The following is a 12,893-nucleotide window of genomic DNA, read 5'->3' as shown; positions in this document are numbered from 1 at the left end:
GGTATAGTGTATTAATCACTTTTCTTACTGGATCATGATACACTGTATGGTGAAGTCTTGTAAGAACTGAAGTGAAAGCAAGGTGCTCATTACAATAAAGTCTGGGTGGCCACACATTTTGGGACAGAATAAATGCTTCCAGAACCAGTAAACTTTCCAGTGCTGCTCCTATATGCAATGACACTAAGGAAACCCTCTGAATCCTTGATCCTGTTAAACCCAAAAGATCCCTTCAGACTGAATGCACTTTATTTTTTTTTAACAGTTTCCATGGAGAAGGAATCTGAAGCTGCAGCTGAAAATAGGCAAAGCATTGTGGAGAAACCTCCATTGTCTTCTGTGTCAGTTAAGCGTCAAGTTGGCTGTTCTGAGGATTATCTCCTTGCGAAACTGCCATCGGGTGGCAGGGAGGTCCCATTTGTGCTCCCTCAGCTTAAACTAGCTTACATACAACCCAAGAATCTTGGCAGTTTGTCGCACGTTGGGGAAATTCAAGGTAAACTAAAAATCACAGTGGCGCCAAAAAAACCCAGCAGAAAAATGACACCATTTCATTAGATATTTTAATTAGGTCTGTGCCCAAGCGATGTAAATCAAACCAGTCTCCAGATGCTGGTTTGGATTCCAATGCTTCCTAACCAAAATTTGAAGGTAGGTCCAGGAATTTTGGTTTTAGACAGTCTCTCTGTTTCTAATGTTTAAACTAATTTTATCCTGGCATTATAGCAAAATGAGGGTTTGGTGTTTTATTTAGGCTTTTTTTTTTTAAACATTCTTAGTAAAAATCCATGCATCTAGAAATTAGTTAATAATATATAGGTCCCAGAAACTGCTGTTCAGCCATTGTTACATCTTGGAGAAACCAAAGATGCTGCATGCCTCTTCTGTAAATATTCATGGCAGATTCTGAGATTAAGAATTTCTCCAGAAGCCCAGTCTCCTGCCTTTTCCTCAGTCACTGCTCTCTTGCCCTCCACAAGAGCTGCTTTGAGGAACACTTTCACAGTATGGACTCACTCATTCTGCAAGATGAGAAATGTTCAACGTTGACATCCATCAATAAAGCCCCCAAGTCTCAAGTTTCACTCAGAGTAGAGAAGGACACCTGGAGGAAAATAAGTTACCTGCAAAAAAGCAATGTGAAAAGGCAGTTTTGTAAGGTCTGGAGACCAGAAAAGGCCTTAGATATCCACACCAGCCAAACTTCCCATGTAAGGAATGGGGTACTGAGACCCACCGGCAGCAGTAGTGACTCAGTGGCTTTCTCTCCAAGGACAATGACCAGTGTAGGCCAGCATTTATGAGTTAGCACACAGCTCTCCAAAGCAAGCATATGTATTTTAATGATGCAAGCGCACAGAGAGAACCTTAAAATGTCCTGTATACCCACTAAATGTGCCAGGAATCACCCATCTTCCATGTGGAGAGTTCAGTAGGCAAATGGCCTTCCAACCTTTCAGCAGAATTGGAAGAAAGCGCACATCCATTTGTTGGATCAGGAAGTCTGTTTAAATTCAGCTTTTTATACCAAAAACACATTACTTGTCTCCTAGTTGTTGGAGAACCCAATCTGAACGAGTATATGTAAATCACATGTGGGGGAAGTACCTCTCTGGTACTGTTCAGTCTTGGCAACTTGCCTTAATCACAGCCTTCCCCATCCTGTACCTGGAGGAGCTGTGATAACCCTCCCCCATGAAGTAGAACAGTAGTGTGCAAACTGTGGGGCATGAAGGATCATTCAGGGGGCAAGCGGCGGCACCAGGCAGCTAGGGCTAGCCCTGTGTGGCGGGGCCTGCACCAGCCCCCACCAGGGACAGGGAGGGAGTGCTATCTCCACCCTGACTCACCTCAGCGGGCCACCCAGCCTGTGGGTCAGGGTGTTGCACCGATTTCTGCTCCTGGTCAGCCTCTGTGCCCAGTGCTGACTCCGCCCCCAGAGACCGTCACCTGCACCTTCTTCCACCCTGGAAAACCGAGGGGGAAGGAGCAGGTATTGGTCCTGCCCTAGGAGTGCAGGCTGGCTGCTGAGGAAGCCTTGACTATGCGGTAATGGAGGGGTGGCATGGACAGATTCAGTTAACAATAAGGGAAAGTTTGCTCGCCACCGGAGAAGAACACAATCCTATATAAACCATTCATAAATGTAATGCAGTGGTCCCCAAAGATACTGCATGGGGTTGTCCTATCTTTCACAGTTGCACTGTCAAAACTTTTTGTATTTTGAAAATGGCTAGTTGCTATGACGTTTTGCCAACAGAGAATACCAGTGCTTTTCGGCTAGCTGCACTTTTGAGGGTCACTCTGGGCATAAGCAGGAAGCTACTGGGGTGTGTGTGTGTGTGTGTGTGTGTGTGTGCGCGCGCAGGAAAACACCTCAATTATTCAGTTGTAATAATACGTGGTCCACTATAAAACAATACTTTTACTCAGCTTTGATTGCTTTGCTTTGTATGTTCAACAAACAAATTTCTTATTTTTGTAAGAATCATGCTTTTGCAAAAGTGTAGACCTTTAGACTTTTTTTTACTATACAGTATGCTACTATCAGGTGACTTTTGTTCATTGGTGTCTGGGATCATTGTTTTCTGGAGAGCTCAGAGATGTGCTATGAAAAGTGTCTCTTCACAAATATGCCTCATAAGTAAGCATTTAATATAAATAAATATATGGAGATATACCTATCTCATAGAATTGGAAGGGACCTTGAAAGGTCATTGAGTCCAGTCCGCTTGCCTTCACTAGCAGGACCAAGTACTGATTTTGCCCCAGATCCCTAAATGGCCCCCTCAAGGATTGAACTCACAACCCTGGGTTTAGCAGGCCAATGCTCAAACCACTGATCTATTCCTCCCTACTTAAGTATAATTCTTATAGCAGATAAAAAGCTGTGTCTTTCTGAAATGATTATGTTCGTTCATAGCAGTGAAAATGTATATTTTTATATTTGTGAAGGACAAATAGCTTTTAAGAGTTGTGAACGCTATTTGTGTTAAAGGCAAACTGTACTTTTTTTAGGAAGATTTATTGAATTTAGAGAAATGTGCTGCAATTCCTTCTTCACTACAATGTAACACTAACTAAAGCACTAATATGTTAAAGAGAACCATTAGAGTACCTGGTTTTCAGCCATAATAGTCCAAACTCTGCTTTTAATGCAACACCATTTTCTGTATGTGTGACTGTGTATTTTCCTTTCTTTAAACAGGACATGCTCTCAGAATTGCTGCTTGCATCTTTACTGAAAGTGATTATGCTCTGGCAAATTTTCTTTGCAAGGCTTGCAACAGTTTGTCTCGTGGTCTTACATGAGAAGCTAAGCTAGCGAAAGGAAATATCAGTTTTTGACCCCATATGTTAATATTAATATTCATTTAAATGGCTGAATGCTCTGAACTAATTTAACTTTCTGGTGTTAGTGCTTCCATCACACTTGAATTCCTGAATGATCATTTTTTTTGTTATATAGGATTCTTTTAGTTATTCTCTATTTTTATTCATTCTGACACCATCTAGAGGAACGGATGGGGGGCTTCAGATAAATAAAATGAAATTATGTCAATCTGTTCTGTTTACCAAGACCTTAATATTTTGCATGAACTCATTGGAAGAAGAGGAAAGAAAAGTAGGGCAGCTATGGTCTAATGGACTGAGCATGCAGGTGGGAAACAGGGATTCTATGGTCCTATTCCTGACTCAGCCAATGAGTGAGTGATCTTGGGCAAGTCATTTTACTTCTCTGTACTGATAGGTATCCTATTGAAATTAAGCAAAGAGTATACACAGCCACAGGCTATATTCTCTCTTCTTCCTAGACCCTCCTGAAGGTTCTGGGGCTACTATAGCAAAGTGAGATGCCCCACTGGGATAGAGCCAATGTGGAAGCACAGGTTCTCTGCACACATGGCCCAGTTTCCTGTGAATATTTGTCTTGCTCTCTGTCTTTGGAACTATCTATGTATAAATCAGGTTAGGTTTATATTAAGGAACTCCAAGGGGTGTGTGTGCATGACTTCTCAATGTACAGTTTCATTTTTGTGCCGGTAATTCCTAAGAATGCTGAAATCTGACATAACCTGTTGAAAGGCATGTTGCCTGCTTCATGAACCGTGGCAATACGTTCATTAACTGCTAAGACTCTTACACGTGGCTTATGTTGTGCTTCACAGGATCTGCCAGAGCCTTTGTTGGTGACAGGAAAGCAGAACTTTCCAATATATACCAGCAGGGGCCCCATGGTGACGTGGTGTATAATCCATTCTATAGGCAGCAGAATATTTCACCGGATCTGACTAGGCGCTTCCCAGAAAAATCGGATGTGAGATTATATGGATCAGGTAAGAACTCATCCTGTTCTCTTTCCTTTCTGACCAGGAGGTTTAAATGCAGAAGAGAGCACCCATTGGGAATATGGAAGGTATGTCTGAATACAGCAATTCCCAAACTCTGGTCTGTTGGCCACAGAACTAGCTGGTCATGCGATACGGGCGGCTCCTCCTTGTTCCCAACAACTCTGCTTGCTTCTTGCCTCTTCATAGCCTAAAAGACCCCATATACAATCTTTGGTACACACTAAGAAAATATTTGACACTTGATCTTAGTATTAATAAACCTGAGAGCAAGTACTATTGTTCACTAGACACTTAAGTGAAAGAGTTGAGACTATTTATTATTGGAGCAACTTCTGCTGGTGAAAGAGACAAGCTTTCGAGCTTACACAGAGCTGAAGAAGAGCTCTATGTAAGCCTGAAAACTTCTCCCTTTCACTAACAGACATTGCCTCAATAAAAGATGCCAAACAGTGATGAGTACTGTCATTAACCATTTCCAGCTAACCAGGAGACTCTGCCCTTCTTCTCAAATGAGGACCTTGCTATTGTGATATCACACTTTGTCACCTCCCCGTTAAACTATTGCAACTCGATCTACCTGAAGTTTATGTATAGATGAAACATGAGAACTGCACTATTAATGACCTTATATACATTTTTCCTTTGCAAGGTTTCTGTCACCTCTTTCAAAATCTAGCTGGTACTCTCCTAAGCCTGCTGTGCTGCAGCATGTAGAAGTGCCACTATGTTGCATGCTTGGGAACTTAAAACTAGAACTGGTTTAAAAAATGTAGAGGAGAGAATTTTATTTTTGAATTTTTTTTTTCATTTCATAGGGTTCAAAATAAGCAGTTTTGAAAATGAGTTAATCAAAATTTTTGTTTTTTATAAAATGAAATTTCACAATTTTAAATTGTGGTTACCAATTTTTTGTGAACATTTTTTGTTTTGGAAAAAGCCACTCTTTTTTGTCAGTTTGTTCATCTGAAAAATGTCAACCAGCTGTACTAGAAACATACTGTAAATATGCCATCTTCAAAACCTCCAACTGATTTGTAATCCTTTTCTTTAGCTAGAAGAGTAAACAATTTGACAAGTTTCCCAATAGTCTATGAGAGTTCCTCTGTTTTGCATATGGATTATATTTCAGTAAATATATTTTCACCTTGTATTAAATCAAGTTATGGGCTTGCCTCCGCTCATTTGCTTCCATTACATCAAAACTATGTTTCAAGGGCATGCATGTTTCTGTAAGCCAGTATTTCTGTATAAGATTTTGTAAACAGACCAGAAGTCCTGTCTCTCTCTTGCAAACAAAGAGAGATAATTTGGAAGTGATCCCAGACCCACAGATCTTCACTAAAATGTATCTGAATACTGTTACTGCTTTCCCCTCCTTCCTCCAAGCCAAGTCAGAACTATTTTTTCCTTTTTGCCTCTTTCTCCCTCTCAGGAAGAGCATTACTCTGTCATGACTGCTCATACTAAGCAAAATTGATTATTTCCTTTGGGAGGTAGTGAGGAGGCAACTGAAAACGACAACATCCACATTTTCATTGTGTCCTCCTTTTGAACTGCGAATAATGGTAATCTCTTGAAATACTGGAGAATACAGACCAGGCAGTAAGGAAACCAGTGTAGCAAGTGGCCTTCTAGAAGGTTTAAAATTGGAGATTAGTCAACATGGTGGAGTTAGAGGTATTTTCAGGCCTCTTGAACAGTGACGTTGGGATGGAGTTGAAAAGCTTCTGAAAAACAGTGACAGTAACTCACCCATGTTAAGGTGTATTTTCTGTTATCAATGTTGGGGTATTTGGCTGGTGCACAGCCACTCTGCACAGCTTCTGGGCAAAAAAAGATGCCAACAGTGATGAGTACTGTCTTCAACCATCTCCAGCTAGCCAGCTCTCAAATGAGGACCTTGCTATTGTGATTATAATACACTTTTGTCACCTTCCAGTTAAACTGTTGCAACTTGATCTACCTGAAGTTAAATGTAGATGCAACATGAAAACTGCATTATGCAGCAGTCTGCTCATTTAGCAAGAAAGGTTAATGATAAATTACCTCACTGGTTCTCTGTGCCACTATGGCCTCCAGACTGACTTTATAGTCCTAATTCTAATTTACAAAACTCACTAGGAACTGGACTGTTGAGACTAGTTTCCCATCTGTGACCCAGCAACACAACTATGACCTACAGAGAGACTGCAGCAGGCACAGCCAAGGATAAGACTCCTTGGTGCAGAAGACAAAGCACTCTTGGTGATGAGACCCTTGTTGTGGAAAACCTTAACTAAGGAGGTCAGCTTGAACCCCAAGTCTGAGCAGCTCTAAAGATCAGACCCATCTCTTTGCTAAGACATTCCATAAGCAATGCTACTTCCTGCCATTGAGGAGAGAGAAGCGCATGAAGAAATAAGGAGGCAGCAGAGGATGTCAGTTTGGTATTTGGCACATAGGTATTTCTAAGGCATCTATCATTTCCCTTTTTCTGGTTATATATGTAGTTCTGTATATTGCAGTTTGATCTTATAAAATTGTGTGTAATGCAGCAGTGTCAACTTTGCTGCTGAAACCTTAACTCTTGCACTTCCTTATTGCTTACAGTGTGAACTGTGCACCCTTGTGCACGTAGCCTGACTGGATTTGCTGAGCACCTAATGGCTTCTTGAACTTAATAGTAAAATAAATGCTGCAAAAACATTTGGAAATTCTCATTTCCTTATGTCTCTTTCTTCGTGATTTATTCTTAAGTTATAACTAGCTTTTCATTTGAAAAACGATGACCAGCTCTTTCTCATCCAGCAATGGGTTTTTTCCCCTCCCCAAAACAAAATTCATAAATCACTGACCCTTTCAATCAAAACTCCATTTTCAGTACCCCTTTTTGGTAAAAATGCTGATCTTTAAAAATGAAAGGGAGCTGGGTCTTAACCTTTCAAAATGGAAACAGTGTTGCAATTTTTCATGATTGGTCCCACCCCCTAGGCACTTTTAATGAACTATCTTTTAAGGGTTATTTTAACTTGTTCAGCAAAAGCCACAGACAAGTTTTTTCCCACTCCAGGTATGAACTGTCACTAACCTAGACTTTGTTTTGTAGCAAAGTGTATTGTATGCTGTAATTAATATCCCTACGAAAGTTATTTTTCATGCCCTTTGCAGTTACAATGTGTAACCCTGTAGTTAATATATTAAAAAATGCAGTGATTTGGGTCTGGCTCTGGGGTACATGTGTGTGTGCTCTACCATGCAGAACATCCACATGCACCTAAATGGTTATGAATGTTTTCAAACTTATAATTGTTTGGCTTGAGACTGGATGAAATAAGCAAGTTTAGGGATGGACAAACATTAACTTGGCTTTGAATCTGGCATTTACGAAGAACTACTTTCTCTTCTTTTCTTTTCCTACCAGTAAAAATGTTAGTTGTTCCTGCTGTTCAAAGTAAATGTTTGTCCCTTTCTGTTTCAGTTTGTGATTTACGGAGTAGCACACTTCCTGGATCACCTGGTTTAAGCCATTCGCTGTTTGATCTCACAAATCCACCCCATCGTGTCATCCAGGTGAGTTTTTAATAATTTAGGCTACACCCAGAACTCATTTTCTTTTGTACCTGTGCCTGATACCATCACATTTCAAGAGTAAACATTTAAGGGCCATTCTGATGTGCAGTGGAAGAGCTTGAAGAAAAAGTTCAAAATTGTAAATAATTTCACTAGGTTCTTTCCTAATCCCTCCCTTCTCCCCCACAGTATAGTTGGGACATTTGAGTCAGTTGGTTATCAGAAAAGTATAAGCAACTGTGGTTCCCTGTTTTGCACTTCCCTTGCAAAATATAAAACTGGACAGTGGGGTGATGTAAGGGGTTAGTTTTCCATTGGTGCAACAGGAAATAAAGATCTTACTAACTCCCATTTATGCAAATGGGACAGAACCTTCATGCATCAGTAGGGCAAAAAAATCAATGGTAACTGTGAATGCATTTTGTTAAATCCCACCACCAAGGAATTCTGCACTACCAGCTTCAAGGGTTAGTAAGGAATGAGAGAACTTCAATTTACATCTTCCCAATTATCAGTGTGTCCCATCTTTTATGATCTGAACTTGCTGGGCTCTTTGTCACACTCACTGCTCTGATTAAAGAGGCATTTTCTTTGCAGAGATATGATTCAGTCTCCAGTGTACCCAGTAGTACCTCCTCGAAGAAGGATTCGCAAGGCAGTAACAGGAGCCTGGGTAATAATTGTTTGTTTTTTGAAACCAGCAATGGAATAATTTCCTTCACACAGTGATATCTAAAATATTACACTGTATTTCTGCAGACAGTGATTTTATGGATTGGTATTGAGGAGCAAAACAATTGGTGGGTAGTCTTAACTTGACGTGTAAGATGCCTACTTTACTCAGTCCTCCATCTGCAGCTTTCCTATTGAAAGAGATTGAACATGGGATTTTTAAGAGCACCTTAACGACCCAAGATATGGAGATGCCGTAATTGCAGCTTGTATGATTAAAGCTAGCTAGATCGTAATTACCCAGAGGTCCAGGCATGCTTATACAGCCCCCGTTGAAGCATGTGTTGCCACAGCTTCACTGCTTCAGGATCTGAGTTAGCTTTAATCTAGCTAACTCGGGTATGTCAGCTCAAGCTGTAGTTGCACCCTGTGATATACGCTATAGAGATACCCATAGGAGCACAAGTTTCAGTACTCAGGAAAATCCCACCCTGAGTTGACTAATCCTAATTAACTGGCTAGTTAACTCTGGGGGGGGGAGAGGAAAAGGGGAAGTATGGTAATAGCTCTTTCTCCTCCTTTTCTAATGGAGAAACTTGCAATCCAATACCACTGTTATTATTGAGACAGATAGTGGAATACTGCATACAGTTCTGGTGTAAACATTTTGAAAAGGGATGGTGAAAACCTGGAGAGGGTGCAGAAAAGAGCCACCGAAATGATTTGAGGACTGAAGAAAATGCCTTTATAGTGAGAGCCCAATTTGTTTAGTTTATGTAAAAGATTGAGAAGTGATTTAATTAGTGTATAAGTAAGGCTGTAATTTTGTCATGGAGGTTGTGGAAATCACTGAATCCGTGATTTCCAGAGACCTCTCTGATTGCAGTCTTTGGGTGGTGGGACTGGAGCTGTCAACTGGGGGGCCCCCCACGCGCAGCTCCCTGGCCACCGTGAAAAGTGGGGGACCCCAGAGCCCCAGCAGCGATGGGTTCTGGAGCCTTCTACCTCCCCATTTTGTCACAGATATTTTTAATAAGTCAGCAGCAGGTCATGGACTTCCATGAATTTGTCTTTATTACCTGTGACCTGTCCATGACTTTTTCACTAAAAATATTTGAGACAAAAATCTTAGCCTTACGTATACGTTCATTGATGGGGAGAAAATACCAGCTAGTAAATGTCTCTTTAGTCTAGCAGAAAAAGGCATAACAAGAACCAATGGCTGGAAGCAGAAGCCAGACAAATTCAAGTTAGAAATAAGGCACAGATTTAACAGTGAAGGTGGTTAACCACTGGAACAGACTCCCAAGATAAGTGGTGGAGTCTCCATCTCTTGATGGTTTCAAATCAATACTGGATGCATTTCTGGAGGATATGTTTTAATCAAATATACATTATTAGGCTAAATACAGAGCAAATGGGTGACATTTAATGCCCTGGAATATACAGGGGATCAAACTGAAGCTCTATTGGTCCCTCCTGGCCTTAAAATCTGAGCTGAGATATTTCAAACTCAGTTTGAGAGAGCTTTAAAATATGCGGGTCACAAAAATGAACAGCATCCCAGCTTTTCAGAATGGGCTCTAAGATATTGCAAGGCTTTTAAAAAGACTTGTTGGCTTTTTCCCCAGATACCATTACGTTATCAGGTGATGAACGAGACTTTGGAAGAATGAATGTGAAACTGTGTTATGTTCCTTCTGCAGAACAGATCTGGATCACAATCTTGCATGTAAGAGAATATTGCTGGGCTTATATAACTGACTCAAATGGAGACTTTATTGTACACCTCTACCCTGATATAACGCTGTCCTTGGGAGCCAAAAAATCTTACTGCCTTATAGGTGAAACCACGTTGTATCGAACTTGCTTTGATCCGCTGGAGTGCACAGCCCCACCCCCCCGGAGTGCTGCTTTACCGCGTTATATCCAAATTCCTGTTATATCGGGCCGCGTTATATCTGGGTAGAGGTGTACTTAGTAATCTGTGGTATCAGTTCTCCCAGCTAGATTGGACTCTTTGCTTCTGTAAAACAATCTCAAAACTGAAGTATCAAAATATACCCTCCGTTTGGCCTAACTGTGATACACCTTTACATGCTTCTTTTAAGATGTCGTCTCCTCCTGGATTCTTACTGTTTTAATCACTAATCCCTGCTCCCTTCCTATCCTCCCTCCAAGATTTAGTCAGAGGTATATAGTACAAGTCATGGACAGATCACGGGCCATGAATTTTAGTTTACTGCCCGTGACTTTTACTAAAAATACCTAAAACGTAGCCTTAGCCATGGTTAGTCATGCTGGATAGTATGACTGCTTGTGGAGTAAGGTAGTGTGCAAGAGTGGCAGAATCAGGTCCTATGTGATTGCTTCACTGCATCTTATTTCAAGAGCAAAGCTATGTTTAATTCTGCCAGTACTTCAGTGGCAAAACCACAACACCAATATTTTGGGATGTAACTTCTTGTGGCTTTTCTGTTTGCGTGTGCAGCAAGTTTTTACACAATTCTATGAACTGTGAATGATTTTGCGGTCGTGGAATTTTGAATAGCCAGGGTCCCTGCAACTTTGCATGGAACAATACACAGTGCCTTAGGGGCATTTTCCTGACTGACTACTACTGTAATGCCATATAATTAATTCACTAAAGTTTCCTGGATAACTATTCTACCTTGCTGCAGAAATTGATTATCAAATACTTCAAAAATTAAATTCTAAAGCAACATGGACATCACACGTGGTCTGATTTACCTTAAAAATATATCCTGGAGCTTTTTCCTTATGCCATACAGTAAACAAGAATGCATGCTTCTGTATTAGCCTAAAGCTAGGGGCTTATGCTGTCTAAAGTGACTCTCTGTTTTCAATGTCGTAGTGCAAAGATCTGAGTTGGCCTTCTAGTTGTGGAGAAAATCCTTATATTTCTGTCAAAGGAATTCTGATGTTGCCTAAGCCAGTGCAGTTCAAATCTTCAGCCAAAGAAGGTTCCAATGTAAGTGGTGGTAGAAAAACATCAATACATTTTTTTTCTGCAAACATAAATTATTTTGATCCTGTTTCTACTTCATTCATTTTCTTTGTGCCATGTTTTCCATAAGAATTGTTTAGTGTCAGGACATTATCACTATAGGCTTCTAAGAAGTTAAAAAAGGGACAAATCTTGTTTCTCTCGCCATTCCCCTCTCTTTCACCGACCCGCTTTTTGTAGAAAATGCTGAAAAACAGCAGAGTTGTTGAGGCCCTGCTCAATTAACAGTACACTTTGGAAAATATGAACTAGTATTGGGGGGAAGTGGAGGAGCAAGACCTGATTATCTTTGTAGGCAGTGTTGTTGTAGCCATGTCAGTCCTAGGATATTAGAGAGAGAAGGTGGGTGAGGTAATAGCTTTTATTAACTCCTGGGAGAATTCTGTGCCACTGCGCATATGCAGAATTCTTGTTATCCGCAGATTTCTTTGCTTCCATGCAGAAAAATGACTGCTGACAGGGAAGCAAAGGGAAGCCACAAGAGTAGTCATGTACCCTTCCCCGGCAGTGCAGGCACATCAGTTCAGGCACCTAGAGCAGCCAGTAGAGACGTAAACCACCACTGCGGGGGGGTGGGGGGGGAGGAAGGAGGCTGGGCAGTCGTGTGTGAGAGAGTGCTTGCTATTTCAGCACACTCTGCGTGGAGGGGTAGGTGTGGGGCAAGTTCTATCCCCTCAGGCAGAGCAGAATGTAGCAGCCTTCCTTCTTAGTGAATTCCCCCAAGAGTATAAAACAGGTGTAAAAGTTATAAGGCTCCTTTACATTGCCAGAGTGGTGTAAAAGAGCCTTATTGTAAAGGATAGTGTGTCCTTATAAATGCTTATGGTGCTTTATTGATTAGAACTGGTCTAAATTTTTGTACTGAAATAAATTTCCTATCAAAATGTGCTCCATAAACTGTTTGCTACTGACCTTTCTGGAGATGGTCAGTAGCCAATATAAATTGAGAGTTTGATTGCCACACTTGCTCTTCAGTTGCCTATGATGTAATACTGAGCATGTGGCTGCATATATTTGTTGACTAATAATTAGAAGTAACGGGTCAAACCTAGCTACATTACTATTACGCAAAGGAGGTTTGGGGATTTCCTCTCATGCTCCCCACTCCCATTCTCCATCCATTGTATTGTAGTTTAAATAAATTACCAAAATAATTGAAACCGGCGTGATTACATTGCGTTAGTTTGACAAATGAAATATGCAGAATTTTGCAGAATTTTAAAATATGGTGAGCAGAATTTTTGATTTTTTGGCACAGAATTCCCCCAGGAGTATTTTATTGAACCAACTTC

At 40.8% G+C, this 12,893-nt stretch overlaps 1 protein-coding gene across 1 annotated transcript in view; it reads left to right on the top strand.

Moving 5' to 3' along the window:
- Nucleotides 1-12,893, top strand: part of TC2N (tandem C2 domains, nuclear) — a 51,825-nt gene that overhangs the window by 21,346 nt on the left and 17,586 nt on the right. The window contains exons 3-8 of the mRNA XM_054026752.1: nt 266-496; nt 4,170-4,337; nt 7,810-7,901; nt 8,499-8,574; nt 10,205-10,305; nt 11,449-11,565. Coding sequence (XP_053882727.1) covers nt 266-496; nt 4,170-4,337; nt 7,810-7,901; nt 8,499-8,574; nt 10,205-10,305; nt 11,449-11,565 — 785 coding nt within the window. The remainder of the gene's footprint in view (nt 1-265; nt 497-4,169; nt 4,338-7,809; nt 7,902-8,498; nt 8,575-10,204; nt 10,306-11,448; nt 11,566-12,893) is intronic.

The sequence above is a fragment of the Malaclemys terrapin genome, chromosome 4 (genome assembly GCF_027887155.1).
Source record: "Malaclemys terrapin pileata isolate rMalTer1 chromosome 4, rMalTer1.hap1, whole genome shotgun sequence".
Classification (NCBI taxonomy): domain Eukaryota; kingdom Metazoa; phylum Chordata; order Testudines; family Emydidae; genus Malaclemys; species Malaclemys terrapin.
Note: the sequence above shows the minus strand (reverse complement) of the source record. Positions and strands in the feature narration are given on the sequence as shown.